At 53.3% G+C, this 18,757-nt stretch overlaps 2 protein-coding genes across 2 annotated transcripts; one reads left to right on the forward strand and one right to left on the reverse strand.

The window, feature by feature from the left end:
• Nucleotides 1-1,903, forward strand: LOC120705895. The gene has a single exon (XM_039990441.1). The coding sequence runs from the start codon at nt 120-122 to the stop codon at nt 993-995; it is 876 nt and encodes a 291-aa protein (XP_039846375.1). The 5' UTR covers nt 1-119; the 3' UTR covers nt 996-1,903.
• A 268-nt stretch (nt 1,904-2,171) lies between these two features.
• On the reverse strand, nt 2,172-3,174 carry LOC120705896. The gene has a single exon (XM_039990442.1). The coding sequence runs from the start codon at nt 2,993-2,995 to the stop codon at nt 2,495-2,497; it is 501 nt and encodes a 166-aa protein (XP_039846376.1). The 5' UTR covers nt 2,996-3,174; the 3' UTR covers nt 2,172-2,494.
• Between the last annotated feature and the right edge of the window lie 15,583 nt (nt 3,175-18,757).

Genomic DNA, 18,757 nt, shown 5'->3' on the forward strand with positions numbered 1-18,757 from the left:
GCGGAGACGAGTTCGACGCAGGAACCCAAAAGCCCCTCCTCGAACCGAGCTTGCTTTTGCGGCTCCTGCTCCTCCCCCTTTTCTCGAGCGAAAAAATCTCTGATCAAAGCGATGCTGCGATGTTGCTCGCGAGCGCGAGCGTGAAGATCATGGAGTCGCAGCTCCTGTGGGAGTTCATCGCGTTCCTCAAGGCCCGGTGGTCCGCGCGCTCCCGCGTCGACCAGCGCCGCCGCCGCCTGCGCCAGCTCGTGTCCATGGTCCGCGCCGTCGCCGACGCCGCCGAGGGGGCCGCCGCCGTCCGCGCCGGGTCCCTCTCCGCCTGGCTCCACGTGCTCCGCGCCGAGGCGCTGCGCGGGCAGCAGGTCCTCGAGGCCCCCGGCTGCGACGCCGCCGCCGTCGCGGGCTCCGCCAGGCACTTCCTCGCGGGCCTCAGGGCGCTGCTCGCCTGCAGCGCCGAGGTGGACCGCCTCACGGAAGCCGTCGAGGAGCTCGAGCGCCTCGCGGGGCCCGGCGGGGACCTCGACATGTTCGTCAAGGTGCTCCGCCTCGACACCGCCCGCGCCGACGGGATGGAGGTCGACGGCGACATGTCCCACGGCGCTCGAGACCGCCTGGAGGAAGAATGGAGCAGCAGCAGGGCCGGCTCGGTCGCCGCCGGGCTCCCGACCGCTGGCGCCAAGAGGAAGCGCGCCGCCGGCAGCTCCGGCGCCGACGGGGGCTCGGCGTCGCGCTGCCAGGTCGACACCGCGGCCCACCTGCCGAAACGCCGGGCGCTCGCGTGGATGCGGCCTCACCAGTGGCTCCCTGCCGGCTTCGGCGGCCTCTTCGCGGCGCCCCGCGAGCCGCCGGCGCCGCTGCCGGTGTCTCGCTCGCACCGCGCCCGGGCGGTGGCGAAGGCGATGTCGAGGGTCCGACGCCGCATCGGCAAGCCAACGAGGCGCCGGCAGGAGCAGCAGCAGAGCCTCGGCCACCGCCTGTCGCGGATTTCCCTTTGATGGTGGCGAGGAGCTCTGGATCTGCTCCTGCATTTTGGTAGCAGAGTGAGGAATCCCCCTTGCAATCTGAGGGTTTCGGTGGGTGCAAATTCCTAGCTAGTTCTTCCTCCTTGAGCTTAGAATCCGTCAACCACCTAGATTTCTTCGACGATTAACTTGTTATTTTGTCTGCTGGAAGCTGGAGTAGTGATTTCAGCCTAGTATGAATCCTACATTTTCTACTGTAGTGAGGATTCCTCCAATCCTCCTGCAATTTGAGAGTTGCGGTGGATGCAAATTACTACAGTAGCTACTAGTTCCTCGTCCAACTTAGAATCTGTGAGCCTCCCAGATATCTTCGTCCTCGACTTGTGATTCTGTCAGCTGGAAGCTGCACCTGTGGTTTCAGTTCAGTACTGATCCTAATATTGACCGACATGGAGGTTAATGTCGAGATGCTCTTGCTGCGGTGCGTTGGGTAATGGAGGAAAGTTAAAGTAGAGGAGCATGCCGTTCGGGACTCCGCCTCGTCCGAGGCCTTGCGAGGAAACGGTGCGTCGTGGTGCGTGCCTGACAACCCGTCGTCGTCGTCGTCGTCGTGAGTGTGAACGCAGAGGCTGTGGCCGCCGACCGGTCAGCTGCCACGGCCCCCTTCCAGTCGTCCACCATCTCTACAGGCGATCGTTGCCTTTGCGAAATCGTGATGCAGTAAGCGAGCCGGGCCCAAGCGAAGAAGAAGGAGCCCGCTGTGCGTGCACGCCACTACATCGACTACTGCTACTAGACCGGGCCAGAGACGGTACGCCAGCCCGGCCCATTTGAAGCCGCCAGGCCTGACCCGGCGGGCTACAAGAGCTGGGCTTTGCGTGGCCATGTCTTATTTTTCTGGCAGGGTGATTTGCTCAACCAACTTGCTCCAATTCATCATTTTTTTTAAAAAAAAACTATTGCTGTTGAATTTGGTCAAGATTGCTAACTGACGTTGAGTTAAGAAAGCAACAGCCCGTTTGTGCTTGCGCTAATGATGCGTGTCTTCACTATTAGCGCCCAAATCATTGCGCGGAATCTCAAAGCGGGGGGATCGAACTAACATTATTCCCTGCACCTGCAGTGCGGTGCTATGATCGGGATTGGTGGTGGATCCTCTTTTTGTTTACGAAAATAAAGTCGCGGATGAAAATGACACGCCGGGTACAATATAGTGAAGCTTTATATACAAGCTCAGGTTTTTAATTAATCTACATTTTGAATTTGGCCTCTCTTTTTGTGTCACTGTTTCTACTAGTTCCTCAGGAGAAAATTTCAGGAACACTCACACTGTTCACCCAAAAAGGAAAAAGAAATTACAAAAGCTGTTCAAAAATCGATACAAGAAGATCAAACTCGTGGCACAAGGATTTACACTTTTTTTTGAACGATAAAACAAGCAACAGAAGAAGACACGGACGAAATTTACATGGGGGAAGCAAATGGGAGCCACGGCATCGTCCGATCACACCACGCGCGCGAACAACTCCGACTCAGAAGTCCTCGGCGATGCAGGCGAGGTGCGGCTGCCACGGCGCGGCGTGGCTGCCGGTGCTCATGCGCCTGCGGTGCTGCTGCGCGGCCGTCCGCTTCTTCGCCGGCGCCTTCTCCGGCGGCGACGCGCCGGCGGCGGCGAGCCCCAGCTGCCGGTCGCTCACGACGACGCTGCCCTCCGACTTGCTGCGCACGTGCCGGGTCGGCGTGCCGCCGCCGCTCTTCTTGGCGTCGGGCACGGACGCCGCCGGTATGAGGAAGTAGATCTCCCCGCGCTCGAGCTCCGAGTCCGGCGACACGATGAGGATCCGCCGCACCACCCCCTGCGGCGACGAGCAGGGCCTGCTGAGCACGTGGTTGGGGTGCGCCGCCAGCACCTCCCCGGCGGACACGGCGCGGCCGTACTCGTCGACGCGGCCGCTGAGGTGCACGATCCGCACCAGGTCCAGCGCGCCGCAGGGGAGCACGCACGCCAGGCAGCACCGCAGGCTGTTGCCCATGCTAGCCGATCGACGGCGACGCCGTGATCCCGCGACGCCCGCGCGCCGGCTTCCTCCTCCCGAGGCCTCCGTCTCCTCCACCTCCTCGTCCTCCTCCTCTATCTCTCTCTGTTCACTGTGGCGATGTGGCCAGCACGTATATATAGTGGAGGACAAAGAAAAGGGCCAGGGAGCAATTAACAAAGCTGATCGGGATTAACAGTTTGGTGAGGGGACAGTGGAGATGGGAACTCACCACCCATCTTATCTAGTAGACTCTGAACCCTGAACCACACCCAAATTCATCAAATGGTGGGAGGCATAATTAATCGTAGCTATATGTTTTCTTGTGAGGATCAATTATAACTTAATTAGTGCCCATGTTCCGGTGCTGATTTTATTTTTCTTTCTCTTTTGGAGCTAGCGGATGCGCCAATGATTCGCACACGGCACACTCATGCGCACAGCCATGCTGCCCTGCTGGAGCTTGGCTGTGCTGCATCCTTCCTTCCCTTCCCTCACTGATGATGTGTGTGGTTGGATTGCATGAGTAGTGCTGCAAGCGATGCAACGAGAGAGCTACAAGTGTGAATGCACGATTGCGTTGGATGTGAGAGCTTACTGGGTCTGAATTATTTAGGGGCATTTTAAGTGGAATTATTTTTAGAGAGCAATTATTTACTAGCGGTTCTGAAGTTGTGATTGATGTTTGGTTTGGGTACGCGCGTACGTACATATATGCTCCAAAACGAACCCGGCCGGGCAACGTCTTTTTCATTAGGAGAGAGGGTGGTGATCACATTTCAGAGAAATGAAAAAAATGAAACTAATGAGGAGAGGGTGAATGGGGTTGGGTCAAGGCCGGCGACTAATACTTCTGTTGGATCATTGAGTAGCTAGGTAGCTCCGAAGCTGTTCTATAATTGTGCTGGAACTAATGGCGTGATTAGCTTCCCGCTTAATACATGCCGAGCCAAGCTGGACGGAAATTATTGTGCAAGGTTGGTTGGCTAAGCTGCTTAGCTAGCTAGCTAGGTTGCTTGCTCTCTGGTCAACCCGGCTGGAGCTTCGGTGCGTGCTCGTTGTGGCCTGCCACCGTGGACCTGCTAGATTGCGTTACCGGACAAATTAATTATGTCGATCATTTTGGTATGGGTTTTGCTATGGTACACCAAAATAACTGTGGACCGTTGATTTAATGTTATATTACCCTTTAAGAGGTAATAGTTTTATTATCTATTTTATATATTTATAATTAGAAAATATAAAATTTGATCTATCTTGCATGCATGTTTAGTTGAAATCTATAGATTTCTGTTTTTTTCCACGTCGTCACATATACCCATAAGCAGATTATTTCAAATTAGAAAATATAAAATTAGATCTATCTTGCATGCATGTTTAGTTGAAATCTATAGATTTTTGTTTTTTTTTTCACCTGATGTGCCGTCACATATACCCATAAGCAGATTGCATGTAACGTTTGCATTTTTTTCTCTCTCTAAATATGACATGGTTGTGTTGTAACATTATTTTTCGTAACGAGACATAGGTGGTGTGTAATATTTATTTCGTAATGCGACATGAATGAGTTTTAACATTTAGATCTCACGATGTGTAACGTGACAATTTATTAGCTGTGACAATGTGTAGAATAGAAAGTAGAATAGAAAAAAATTAATAAGCTCCTTAACTAGGCAGGCATGTGTGCGTTTTGGCAAACAACGAATATTATATGGAAGCCAACCTAACATACCTACTGAGATCCCCCTCAAATGCATTTATGCATGCAGTTTGTTTTACAAACGCCGCGATTTTAGGAAGGCTAACGCCGTAACAGCTTTTTCTTTATTTTGCAATTGAATTTTTCTCTATAAAATTAACGGTCTAGATTTAATTTACATCCTACCTCCTGAGAGGTAAGAGGGTGTACCGTAGCAAGGCCTTTTGGTATATAGAATTAGTATTCTAGATCAGCAGGACTGACAACTCGGGCTAGAGCTGAGTTGAATGCCTGTAAATGTTTTGGCCACTGACAGAAAAGGGCCTCACGATGTTCACGAACTTCTTGGGTTCGATTCGAGGCGTCGTCCCTGAGTTTGTTCTTCGCCTAATCCAACCAGCCAGTCAGCTGCAGTAAACATACAGCTGGGATGTACGAAGTAACAAGTTGCAGTGCTCGAGTACGACGAGTGAACTCATTACTCTCTTCGTTACCGTACATGGGTACATTTGCACGTGGAGGCCGCACGTGGGAGCTTTCCGCGGGAACAGCGATCGATCGAGTGGAGAACTGGAGATGCCCCGTCGTCGGGCGATCCGATCCGCCGCGGCGGCCCATCACGACACGTGGCCCCGCGTCCACGCGGGCGCTGTCACCCCAGCCGTCCATCGATCCGACGGGCCGGTCAACCGAACACGTTCCCGAGTTCTCTCCTTCGCGAATCATGATCCACCCATGTCCTACGGTGGGAGTACGGCCGACGACGACGACGTCACGACGACGGGGTGCAGCGCTTTTTATATTTTTATATTTTTTATTTCTATTTTTTACAAAAATATATTTTCGATTGGCGGCCGGGATCTGGCCGCCCGACTGCCGGGCGGCAGGGACTTGAACGCAAAAAAAAAAGAAGAAAAAAATTACAGACAGGTCCCTGGGGCCGTTCGCCCGGCAGCTGGGCGGCCGGCCCCCGCCCACCCTATATAAGGTGTTTGCCCTGTCACCCCCATTTGGCTTACTAAAAATCCAGAAAAAAAGAAGAGAGAGGGAGGGAGATGAGGGGTGAGGGAGAGGCAAAGCGGCAAAATCCTGTCGGATTTTCAAGGCGGCGACTTTAGATAACTAAAATTGTCTACATTTTATAAATAGATTATGTTGTAATTATTTTTTTGAAACTGTAGATTAGCAATTAGTTCAATTATTGTTAGGAGTGATTAGTGTTATATTTAAGTGCAATTATTTGTAGTGATTAGCGTTGATATAATACATTTAGTGTTAGATTTAGTATTAGAAAATACTAGAAAATTGTTAGAGGAGTATTAGAAAATCAAAAAAAATGCAAGATAATATTAGAAAATTGTAGAAAATGTTAGAAAATTGTAGAAAATTATAGAAAATGTTAGAAAATTGTAGAAAATTATAGAAAATGTTAGAAAATTGTAGAAAATGTTAGAAAATAGTTTAGCAATCAGTTTAATTATTATTAGGAGTGATTAGTGGTACATTTACGTGTAGTTACTGATACTGATTAGCGTTGATGTAGTATATTAGCAATCTGATTGCTCACTTGTGATTGCCAGGGCTCAACACCATGGCATCCTCAGGATCCACGTACATTCCATGGAATAGACGGAAATAGTCCCCCAAGGAGTCCAGGTGCCTATGTGTTTTTGCGGATCCTTGTGCAAACTAATGAAATCAAGGGTTTTGGGGGACGACTTTGGCAAGAGATTCTTCATGTGCGAGAATTACGAGTACGACCCGCCCAAGCATTACGGCAAGGACCGAGCAAAGGTACTACAAAACACTATCAGAGTTTGTCACTTTCTGATCTAGTAATGACTTCTAACATGATTTGGGGAAAGACTCCACCGCCTCTATGTGATTTTGTGCAGTGGTTAGACACCGAGCAATCTCAGCAGGATATGGACCACGTGGAGCGTCAAGCAAGGTGGGCTGCACAAAGGTGGCAACGAATGCTGCATGAAGAACAGATGGAGGAGAAGCGCAAGAAAAATCAGGAAGACATTCAGAAGAGGATTGCAGAAGTGGAACGTCAGAAGGCAGAGGAACGTGAAGCTGACAGGGAGAGGAAGCGAGAGAGGGCCCGCCGTGCTAAGGAAGCAGGGTCTGAAGCTATTAGGAAGGGAAAATATCCCCGGTGCACTCAGTAAAGCACCACCATGTAATCCCGGCATTTTACATTTCCTAAGGCATGTTAGGTTTACTCACAACACGAGGTTATCGTGTTGCACATGCCATGGTTTTCATTGTTCAAGTATCTAGTAGTACGAACGTCTTAGGCCTCTGCTTTGTAATCGTAGCATTGTTTACAAAACTGTATTGCAAACCGAAAATTTATGATTCGTAACTACCCTTCTATTTTCAGGACAATTTCCAGTTTTTCCATTGAGATATGAATTTTGAGTTACCACTCTCTTCTGTGTTATTGGATTGTTCTTCCAACCATCATATATATATAATCAGGGAGCGTACAGTGGAAACTCTATTAAATGCATGAACACTTCTCATCTTGTAAAAGCGGAGTCTTTGATTTTTCTTTTCATAATTCGTCAAGGAGTGTTGAAAAGTACAGAACAACTCAAATAAAACAAAACACATAACAATTCAAATAAAGCAAAACACAGAACAATTCAAATCAAGCAAAACACAGAACAATTCAAACACAGAACAATACCTTCGTAATATTACATGCTACAATCTGGTGCAAATACATATCCATACATAACGAAATGTAATTATCACATACAGGTCGGAATACATAGCCATACATCTGTTTCAAATACATATGCACACATAACGAAATCTAGACGCGACGGGCTCCAAACTCCGGAGGCAATCCATCGGTGGGATTTCCAGAAGGTCCAACTTCAGCACCAGCATTATCTTCTTGCATTTTAGGGCACTTCTTATAAGTGTGACCATCTGCTCCACACAGGTTGCATCTTTTTTTCTTCTTTCCTGCTTCAGACTCATCCATTCCGTTACGGATACAAAGTGTCTGCCGTCGACCTACCCCTCTCCTAGCATCTTGATTGGGAATGTACATTGGAGAGATATTTGGTGTAGTGAAGGATCCCAGACTGACTATGCCATATATCTCATGGCCCCAAGTGTGCACAGCGGTTTCTTTTCTGTAATATTGTGAAACAAAAACCCCAGGATCCAACCCAGATTCTGAACATGCCGCAATGACATGGGAGCATGGTAAGTGAAGAAGTTGTGGCTTCTTGCATCTGCAAAAAACCTTGCCTTCTGGCGTTATCAAGCAATCCTGAACGACCCTTTGTCTGCGGACACCCTGCCCTGTCCTGTCCTTGCATGAAACCTCAAACCTTTGATCCTTTGTGCCCATAGAGACCACTCTGTGATATTGAGCCTTTTCAATCTTTTATTTCATGTAGTTAGTGACCCTATTACAAAAAGTCACACCTGGATCATTAAGTAAGACAGTAGCTGCCTGGTACCGCTCTCTGAAGTACCTTGTGCATCCGTATATGATGAATTCAACTATGCCAACAAGAGGAAATCCACGAACATGAGTGTTACCATATTGTAACACTGCGTGGTTGGTTGTCTCGATACCATATCGACGACCACCAGTGTCGTATAGAATTGACCAATTCTCCTTAGGTGCATCCTTAATCCACTGTGTGAAAGGTCCGCCGCCGGAACGTCTCCGGTTGGAGGTTGAGGTCTGTTCCTTTAGCAGCTCGGCGCACATGTTATCTAGTACCTGCCACAATGCATCAAACTTCCGCTGCTGATTCTGAGTGCACAATCTCTTGAACAAATTCATAAGTTTCTTATTCTTAAAGCGCTCAAAAAAATTTGCACCCATATGCCTTATGCACCACCTACTCACAACATCTGGCCATAGAGGAGGTTGTCCTCGACTTCCTTCATGTAGTTGCCTTATTGCTGCTAGAAGACCAGCATGTCTGTCACTGATGAGGCAAACATCAGGCCTTCCAGCAACAACGTGAATCTTCACACGTTCAAGGAACCAATACCAGCTCTCTGTGTTCTCATTCTCAACAAAAGCAAAGGCGATGGGAACCACCTGCTTGTTGTAATCAACTCCAATTGCTGTCAGTATTGTCCCCTTATATCTTTCTGTCAAGAATGTGCCGTCAATACATAGAACAGGAAGCCAATACATGAATGCCCTCACACATGCACCAAGGCAGAAGAAAGCACGAAGCAGAAACCCAGGTCCCCCATCTAAACTCGGTACAATATAGGTATCAGCCGCGCTTCCAGGATTTCTCTGCACAATTGCGGACAGCATGTGAGGCAAGTTATCATATGATGCCTCATATGTGCCAAATCTCATCTCAAACACCTTTTGTTTTGCCCGCCAAGCCTTTGCATAGCTGATTTTGTATTGAAAACGGTCGTCGATGTCCCTCATTATCAATTTTGGCTCATAATCAATTTTCTCCAGAATCACCCCATACATCTTCTTGGCAACAAAAGTGGATGTGATGTTACGGTGAGTTTGAGCAACAACAGTTAATCTACATGTATGTGGTGTAACAATTGAACCCTCCCAGTGTGTCTTGTACTTGCCCTTGTAGGCATGTAATCGTCATTGACACACTTCACCTCATATTCTTTGCTGCTAGACTTGAATGGCATCCGCTCACCCTCATCAGCTAAACCTTGCTGCTAGACTTGAATGGCATCCGCTCACCCTCATTATCAATTCGAGCCTCTTGGTCTTCATTCTGTACAGCTTCCACAATTCTAGGTATCCGCTCACCCTCATCAGCTAAACCTTGCGGCTCAGGTTGAATGGCATGCACGTTCTGATCTTCTTTTTCTCCTACCTGATCAGCTATACCTTGCGGCTCAGGTTCTGTGACATGTATGTTCTGATCTTCATTTTCTTGTTCCACTTCTGGGTTCATATGAGGCGATGTACTTGTTGATCCTTCACCGAAATTGCCTGCCTTCTGGTGAATCTGAATTAGCATTGCAAGAGGCCACCCGCGGTCAAGAGCTGCTTGCATGTAAGTCCGCCATTCTTCAGTGTTTGCTATAAACATCAACTCCCAGAAATCCCCTTCAGTTCCCTAATTTGTCACAGTCTGAACGGTTAGGAAATGAGTCTTTGGATTCACATTGAATATCTCGTGAAACCATTTGCGTATGGAACCAAAACTCCTCTCTAAGGGTTTATCTATTCCGCACTCTCTTCGTTCAAAAGCTGATAGATCTACTCCATACGCACCATGAGAAATATATCCGTCACCATAATGAACTTGAAAACGAAGCTTGCTCGACATATCTGGACACAGAATTATGATATTAAATTGATTGCTAATCTACTGTTTCAACAAAAATAATTACAACAAAAATAATTACTCGACATATCTAGACACACAATCATGCTATTTGTAAAGCGTAGAAGAATTTTGGTTACCTGCAGTCGCTGGCTCGAAAAACCGGCAGGGCTTCGCCTCTCTCCCTCCCTCTCTCTTTTTTCTTTGTTTCTGGAATTGTAGTGATGCAAATGAGGGATGGGGGGACCAGCCAACCCTTATATAGGGGTGGTAGAGCCGGCCGCCCAGCTGCGGGGCGGCCATGGGGGCCGGCCGCCTCGCTGCCGGGCGACCGGCCCCAGGGACCTGTCTGCAAATTTTTTTCTTCTTTTTTTTGCGTTCAAGTCCCTGCCGCCCGGCAGTGGGGCGGCCGGGGTATACTTCTGTAAATTTCCAAATCGAAAATATATTTTTGTAAAAAACGGAAATAAAAAATATAAAAATAAAAAAAGCGCCGGGGCGCACGTGTGTGTGAGCGCGTTCGATGGACGATGGGCCACGGCCCACGGCCACATACATGGTGTAGTAGAGCCTGGCTGACCTGCGCTCACCTGGGCCTGAACTCAAATTCACCGGGCTCTTAGTTGAGCCATCTAGATGTCCGAAGCGGCCCAAAAAGGACGGAGATCTCTTGCAGCCCGTCCAAGACGCGGGCCCCACTCATTCTCTCTCCAAACCGGTCTCTCGCCGACCGTGCTCCGGGGTCCCGAGTCCCGACACGGCGACGCTCCGCCCCTTTCCCCGGGGTTTTTACATATTTATCATTATATCACTGAATTATTTTTTAAAAAATAATATCTATATATTTATTATTTTTATTTTGTGTCTTTTACAATTTTATCATTTTGGCTAATATGGCACGCCACAGCGGTTTGACATATGACACTAAGTCAGCAAGGCCACGCGAAATGTCCTCGCTATCCCAGATCTCCTCCTCTCTTCTCCCTCTCCGACAATTGGGTCCCGCGGCTTCTCTCCCTGCCAGGTGGACCCCACTCGTCAGCTTGGTCTTCCTGCCCGCGACGCGCTCTGCTCCGACTCGTAGCGGGGCCAAGATTGGACTGGTACTGCTTGTTCCGCACCGACTCGTAGCAAGGCACTCCGTCTCGTCACGCCCGTCCTGGTCCCGCCCGGCCACGTCTCACCGGAGCGCCTGCCCGCCATTAGAGGGGGAGCGAGAGAGATCGGCCATCGATCCACACTCCCTGCCCACCTGTAAATACCATACCATATCGACGAGCCCTCCACCACACGTCGAGACGAGACTTGCTCTTTGTTCTTGTTGTTGAGGAATAGAGAAATACAATTCAGAGGCAACTAGCCGAGGAGCCGTCCGGCCGGCCGTGCTTGCTTGCGCCATTGATACATCCATCTACTAGCTAGAGAGAGAGAGAGAGAGTTGCAGTAGGCAGCAATGGAGACCAGAGACAGCGCGTCCTCCACCACGCGCGCTCCCCTATTCCTACTCGCTGCTGCCGGCCGCCTCCGACGAGGTCTCCGGCGCCGGCCGCGCCCACGGCCCGCTCTGCGCCGCCGCGTTCGTGCTGTTCACCGCGCTGCTGCTCCCCATCGCGGCTCTGGGCGGCGGCGAGGAGCAGGGGCCTCGGGGCCGGCGTGTCGTAGAAGACGTCCGGCGCAACGCACGGGATGCTTGGCGGCGGCAACGCCTTCCCCTGGAGCAACGCTACGAGTCGGAGCAGAGTGCGTCGCGGGCGAAGAGGAGGAAGAGGAAGACGACGAGTGGGGCCCACCTGGCAGTGAGAGAAACCGCGAGACCCAGCCGTCGGAGAGGGAGAAGAGAGGAGGAGACCAGAGGCAACAAGGACATTTCGCGTGAGCTTGCTGACTCAACGCCACCGTGTCAGACCGTCGTGGCGTGCCAAAATAATTAAATTATAAGAGACGCGAAACAAAAGTGATAAATATATAACGTCATTTTAAGAGTGATAATCCAGTGAATGCCATCCGTTATAATAGTAAATATGTAAAAAACCCCTTCCCCTCATTCGCCAGATCCAGAAAGGCGGCAGCCAGTTAGGCCCTGTTTGGCATGGCTCCGAGAGCGGCTCCAACGCCGGCTCCGGGCGGAGCCCTGCCAAAGGGGTGGAAACGGAGCAGCTCCATCCTAGAAGCAGCACCTGGAGCCGTTTTCGGCTTACACATGGGAGGTGAAGCCACGGGAACGTGGCTCCTCGTGGCTCCTCCTCCTCCTTCCCATCTCTGCCCCTGGGCACGGACTGCGCGCGGGCACGCGGCCGCAGGCCGCCGTTGGGGCGCGGCCCAGCAAGGACGAAGACGGCCAGACTGCCGGAAGGAGCAGGAGGCGCGGGCCGCCGGCGTGCGGAGGAGGAGGAGGCGCAAGTCCCCGCCGCCGGGAGGAGGACCGGAGGAGGAGGCGCGGGTCCCTGCCACCGGGAGGAGGAGGAGGCGCGGGTCGCTACCGCCGGTGTGGAGGAGGAGGAGGCGCGAGCCCCAGCCGCCGGGAGGAGGACCGAAGGAGGAGGCGTGGGTCCCCGCCGCCGGGAGGAGGAGGAGGCGCGGGCCGCCGCCGGGAGGAGAGGAGAAGGAGGCGGCGGGGCTGGCGACGAGCGCCGCGAGGAGATGGGGACGGGGTGCGGCGAATGGATAAGAGGAGAGGAGGAAAAAAAGAAAAGAGGAAGAAAAAGAAAAGGAGAGGAGAAAAAAATAAAGACAATTTAGACATTTTATAACCTCAAAACAATGGTGAAACTGTTTTGCCAAATATTTTTGAAAACAGCTCCAGCTCCACTAGAGAAGCCGCTCCATCGGAGGAGTCAGAGCCGGAATTGTTTTCCGAGGAGCCGGAGCCCTGACAAATATGCCCTGGCTTCCATGACTCACCCCGCCGTTCTTGGCTGCTCGCAACGCGTTGCTTCTCGCGAGGGTAGCCATTTCTGGAGCGGTGCGGTTCGTTCCTCGATGGAGACGCGCGCGCGCGATCGGCCGGCCGCCTGTGCTATTTACCTCGGCGCCTGCTTTCGCAAGTGCTCGCTCGATCAACTCGTCTCTTTCGGCCTCTTGATGCGTCAGGGGGTGGCCTTTCTGCACCTACTAGCACGGGATCGACCATGGGCGACGGCCACCACCACGGCCGCTGCCGCGCGGGCTGCCTCTGCTGTTGCATCTGCTGCGCCAAGGCCATCTGCAACTGGTATGCGTTCCTCGCCGAGGTGGCGCTCACCGCCGTGCTCGTCGCGGCGTTCGGCGTCGCCCTCCCCGTCCGCACCGCCGTCACCGACGCCTCGCTGGCCCGCCTCGACCTCATCGACGGCGGCGGCCCCCGCAACGGCACCGCCGCCGCCGTCTCCCTCGCGTACAACCTCTCCCTCACCGTCGTGCACCAGAACCGGAACTGGGCGATGCGCGCGGAGCTCGCGGCCCCGCTCGACTCCGAGCTCCGATTCTCGGGGCGGCGCTTCGGCGGCGCCCGCCTGGCCGGCGCGGGGAGGAGGATTGCACCGCGGGAGGCGGAGGAGCTCCGCGTGCTGGCCGTGTCGCCACCGCGCGGCGCGGCGCTGGTCGGGGACGGTGGCGGTGGCGCCGCGGCGGAGGAGCTCGCGAGGGAGCGCTCCGCGGGGGTGTTGGAGCTCGAGCTGAGGCTCGCCGGGGAGGTCAGGTACCGCCCGCTGCACGTCGGCCGGAGCAGGCGGTTGGGGGCAACGTGCCCGGTGAGGATGCTGATGGCGCCGGCGCCGCCGACCGCGCCGCGGCGGGGGACGACGCACTTGATGGTGTTCGACAAGGTCGTCACGTGTTATTAACTAGATACCAGAAAGCACCAAACCACACAACTAGACAATAGTAGTAACGTGCTCTTGCTTAGCTGCATTGGAGGACGCAGATTAGGAAGGCATGATCGGATCTGCTGCATGAACAAACCAACCTAGCATGGATTCGGATGCATTTGTAATTATGAATCATCCCATGTCTGTCATTCCCCTTCTAGTGATGATCGGCCTTCATCGCGTGCACTGTTCCATCCATCCAACACCTGCTCGTTCGTGCCTTCAAGATTCGAAGTAATTGATCGACGAGCGCAATCGATCATCTAACTGCGTGACCTGGCATTTCACCGACCGTGTCCATGCCATCCACTCCTCTACGGCACCACGAATTGGGCAATTAGCTCGCTTGCAAGCTCGGGTTTGCGATACGTGCCCTGACCTGGCTGACCAACAGAGATCAGAGATGCATGATCCATCATATGTGCCCTCTGCGCTAGCTTGTTCGTGTTACTTGCACTGACTACTGAAGACCACTTTTTAGCTGTTGAACTCTCCTTGTTCTAGTGGCGGCTACAACTAGCCCAGATAATTGAGCATGTCCAAAGGTACCAAAGATTTGGCGTGTACGGCTTCAGTTTTTGCCATCTTGGACAAGCCATTTGCAATTCGTCTTTCCCTACGAAAGCCGGACAAGAACTTAGTCACAGTGAAGTTATTGTTTGGATATAGCAGCGATTTTGAAATTCATAGCAATGCCGCGTGCCTGCGTCGAGGAACAAGCCATCATGGTAAAGCAAATCACAAAAAATGCACAATCAACATTGTCGGTACCCCAGGACTGGGGTACCCCCTCTTGCTATGTCTAGGCAAGAAGAGCCTTGTAGTTATCCTTAACTACGTCCAGCAGTCGGATCCCTGCGGTCCGGAGCCCTGTTCACCCGACAACGATCCCGGACCCGTCCCCTGGTTGGGAAAGGTCCGGGAGCACCACGTGTTCCGGAAGAAGCAGGCGCTCAGCCCGAACAGTCGGAGGCTCCGGACATCCAGCGGAGGTCCAGATCCCCGCGGAATCCCGGACCCCCCATGGGGTCACGGACCCCTGTATAGTAACCGGACCCCTCACCAAGAGAAGGAATCGACACCCCGCCTCAGAGTGGTCCGGAGCCGCCACGTGTCTGCAAGCACAGACACGTATATAAGGCCGCTTGGTCTCCATATCAAGGCTCACCTACCACTGCATTCATTGCGGTAGGAGGACGTCCGCATTGATGTAGCAGAAGCCGAGGCGATTCTTTGACCAGGGGGCACTATTACCAAGATGCATAGTGGAGCTGCTGGCGCCGCCCACGCCGCGCCTGTCAGTCTGCCATAACAGATGGATACGACGGCTCGGCTTCACCCATTATGACGCCTACATAATAGCCTCAACAGGTCACGCCGCAAGCTATGTTCCCCCAACGGGCACCTTGCTGACGGAACAAGAGAAGACATCCCTTCGTCAGAGGGTCAGCAGGGCATGGAAGCATATCGGAGGAAAGATTCGCAACCACTGTAGCCATTTAAGTACTCTGCGCAGTATGCTACACAGTCACGTTGGGCCCACCTGTCGGGGCCTCAACGTCCTATGTATCCGCACCCCTTGGTCTATAAAAGGGGGGCGTCCGGTAGAAGAAAACTCAGGCTGGGTGAAAGCCGAGACCCGGCAGAGGATAGATTCATACACAACCAAGATCAATACCTCTCCCAGTGGATGTAGGGTATTACGCTCCGGCGGCCCGAACCACTCTAGATCGTGTGTTCTTGTGTGCTTGTCTCAGAGCTAGATTAGCCCAATCGCCTAGTACTTCCCCGAGTACTCCCTCTCTGGGAATAGGCAGGTGCGTTCCGCCACCCGGCTGTGGGTACCCTAGAAATCCCGCAACATTTGGCGCCGTCCGTGGGGAGGTCAGGCGCTGGCTGGATCTTCAGGCTTCTGGGGCTGTGTTCATCCTCTGCAACGGCGAACGAGAAGATGAAGGAAGGCAGGGCATCACCCACGCCACATGCCGTGGCACTGGGGCGCCAACGCCCACGGTGCGGCGGCGCACGGCAGCGGCGTTTGTTGTGCGTCGCCACTGCGACACCTCAGAGCCGGCGCGGCAACGCACAGCGGAGGCGCCGCTGGGCGCTGCCGCCCCTACGTCGGCTCAAGGTTTTCTCTCAAGCAACGGCCACGCTTCCTCTGCGGTGGCATGGCGTCGGCTCAATGCTTTCTCTCAACATGGAGCCTGGAGCCAACGGCCATCCCGGAGGAAGTTGACCGTGTCGTCTCCGGCACCACCCGAGGTTCTTGGTGGTGCTGCAGACAAGACCCCGCCACCAGGTGCGGGGGCCCCTGGCGCTAGCACCAAGGGCAAGCCGGCGAACGACCGCCCTTCTCCACGATCCGTGCTCGTCCATACGAGCACCCATTCTCCTGCTGCGCCAGGGTGGAAAACCAGTTTCTGCCGCTGCGAGCGGCAGGTGGGCTGGCCTCCGGTAGTAAGACGCCGACGGCTGGCGGCCTCTCCCATTCAAAGCCAAAGAATTTGTCTCATGCTACCTAAGCATATGACAGCTCTTAGGCAAGGAGTGGCCCCTCGAGCTCCCGAGGTGATGCTGGATGATGCAGTTCAGGCACATCCAGGGCGCTTTCGCCTCCGACGACTATGAAGAATTCAGGAGTGGCCGTACCACTTCCAACCGGAGAAGAACATGCTGTATAGAAGGCAGCTATAGGTTACCCCTAGATAAGACTAAGAGAGTTCCTCCTTTGTAATAATGTGGCACCTACGTGTGGTCCAGAGCGGTCAAGGTCCGGCCTTGTAAACCCGATCTCTGGTTCTACTGCACAAACAGGCAAAAAGTGGTCCGGAGCGGTAGAGGTCCGACCTCGTAATCCCGACCTCTGATGTATACCATGATAACCACAATAATAAAGGAGATTTATTTTTCTTAGTCTTATCTCGACTCCACCCTGATTACATTCATTCATTTTGGTTGGCTATTTCTTGGTTAACCGTCTCTTTCTCCCAAACAGAGTCTTTTCTTTTGTTGCTAGCGATCCAAGTTAAGTTGCTGGCTTGTGGTCAGGTGGGGACACCCCTTCTAGCTGGAAGGCAGTCCGGACCCCTAAGGACCTGCTCTGGAGAAGTGGTACTTGTATCCTGGGGTAGAGAAGCTCCGCGTAGCTTAGCCTGGTAATGTACCCTAAGTTTACATACTTCACTAGCCTGTTACAGGTACTCTAGTATCCGAGACTGCTGTCTTTAGAGGTCCCGGGCTCCCTTCTAGTGTAAGGCTTGGTTTCTTGCACCTTACTGTGAGGTCCGGTGACATATTTCATCGGTTCGTCAGCAATAACTCAAGTCCACTCCGGTGGCCCGCTCCGGCGGAGACCGCCCGCCACGGTCGACTCAAGTCCACTCCGGTGGCCCGCTCCGGCGGAGACCGCCCGCCACGGTCGACTCAAGTCCACTCCGGTGGCCGCTCCGGCGGAGACCGCCCGCCACGGTCGACTCAAGTCCACTCCGGTGGCCCGCTCCGGCGGAGACCGCCCGCCACGGTCGACTCAAGTCCACTCCGGTGGCCCGCTCCGGCGGAGACCGCCCGCCACGGTCGACTCAAGTCCACTCCGGTGGCCCGCTTTGGCGGAGATCGCTCGCTACGGTCGCCAAGAGCCGGGTCCGAGAAGTGGTGCTTGCTCCCTAAGCGATCCGAGGTCTGTGTAGCCGCTTAGCTTGGTTCCGCACCCTAAGCCTACACCTTCGTCGCCCTGTGGAGAGCGCTCTAGAACCTGAACCAGGCAACCGGTGTACCGCCCTCAGGGGTCCGGAGCACCCGCTCTTTGCATGAGCACACCGACGCAATCAAGTTTGCGTGGAAACACATCACGATAGTAGGCCCCACCCGCGGGTTCGTGCCTCTCCCGAGGTGGGCCCGGGGGCCACTGTCGGTACCCCAGGACTGGGGTACCCCCTCTTGCTGTGTCTAGGCAACAAGAGCCTTGTAGTTATCCTTAACTACGTCCAGCAGCCGGACCCCTGCGGTCCGGAGCCCTGTTCACCCGACAACGGTCCCGGACCCGTCCCCTGGTTGGGAAAGGTCCGGGAGCACCACGTGTTCCGGAAGAAGCAGGCGCTCAGCCCGAACAGTCGGAGGCTCCGGACATCCCGCGGAGGTCCGGATCCCCGCGGAATCCCGGACCCCCCATGGGGTCTCGGACCCCCTGTATAGTAACCGGACCCCTCACCAAGGGAAGGAATCGACACCCCGCCTCAGAGTGGTCCGAAGCCGCCACGTGTCTGCAAGCACAGACACGTATATAAGGCCGCTTGGTCTCCATATTAAGGCTCACCTACCACTGCATTCATTGCGGTAGGAGGACGTCCGCATTGATGTAGCAGAAGCCGAGACGATTCTTTGACCAGGGGGCACTATTACCAAGATGCATAGTGGAGCTGCTGGCGCCGCCCACGCCGCGCCTGTCAGTCTGTCATAACAGATGGATACGACGGCTCGGCTTCACCCATTATAACGCCTACATAATAGCCTCAACAGGTCACGCCGCAAAGCTATGTTCCCCCAACGGGCACCTTGCTGACGGGACAAGAGAAGACCTCCCTTCGTCAGAGGGTCAGCAGGGCATGGAAGCATATCGGAGGAAAGATTCACAACCACTGTAGCCATTTAAGTACTCTGCGCAGTATGCTACACAGTCACGTTGGCCCCACCTGTCGGGGCCTCAACGTCCTATATATCCGCACCCCTTGGTCTATAAAAGGGGGGCGTCCGCTAAAAGAAAACTCAGGCTGGGTGAAAGCCAAGACCCGGCAGAGGATAGATTCATACACAACCAAGATCAATACCTCTCCCAGTGGATGTAGGGTATTACGCTCCGGCGGCCCGAACCACTCTAAATCGTGTGTTCTTGTGTGCTTGTCTCAGA

Source organism: Panicum virgatum, chromosome 5K, assembly GCF_016808335.1.
Source record: "Panicum virgatum strain AP13 chromosome 5K, P.virgatum_v5, whole genome shotgun sequence".
NCBI classification, from domain to species: domain Eukaryota; kingdom Viridiplantae; phylum Streptophyta; class Magnoliopsida; order Poales; family Poaceae; genus Panicum; species Panicum virgatum.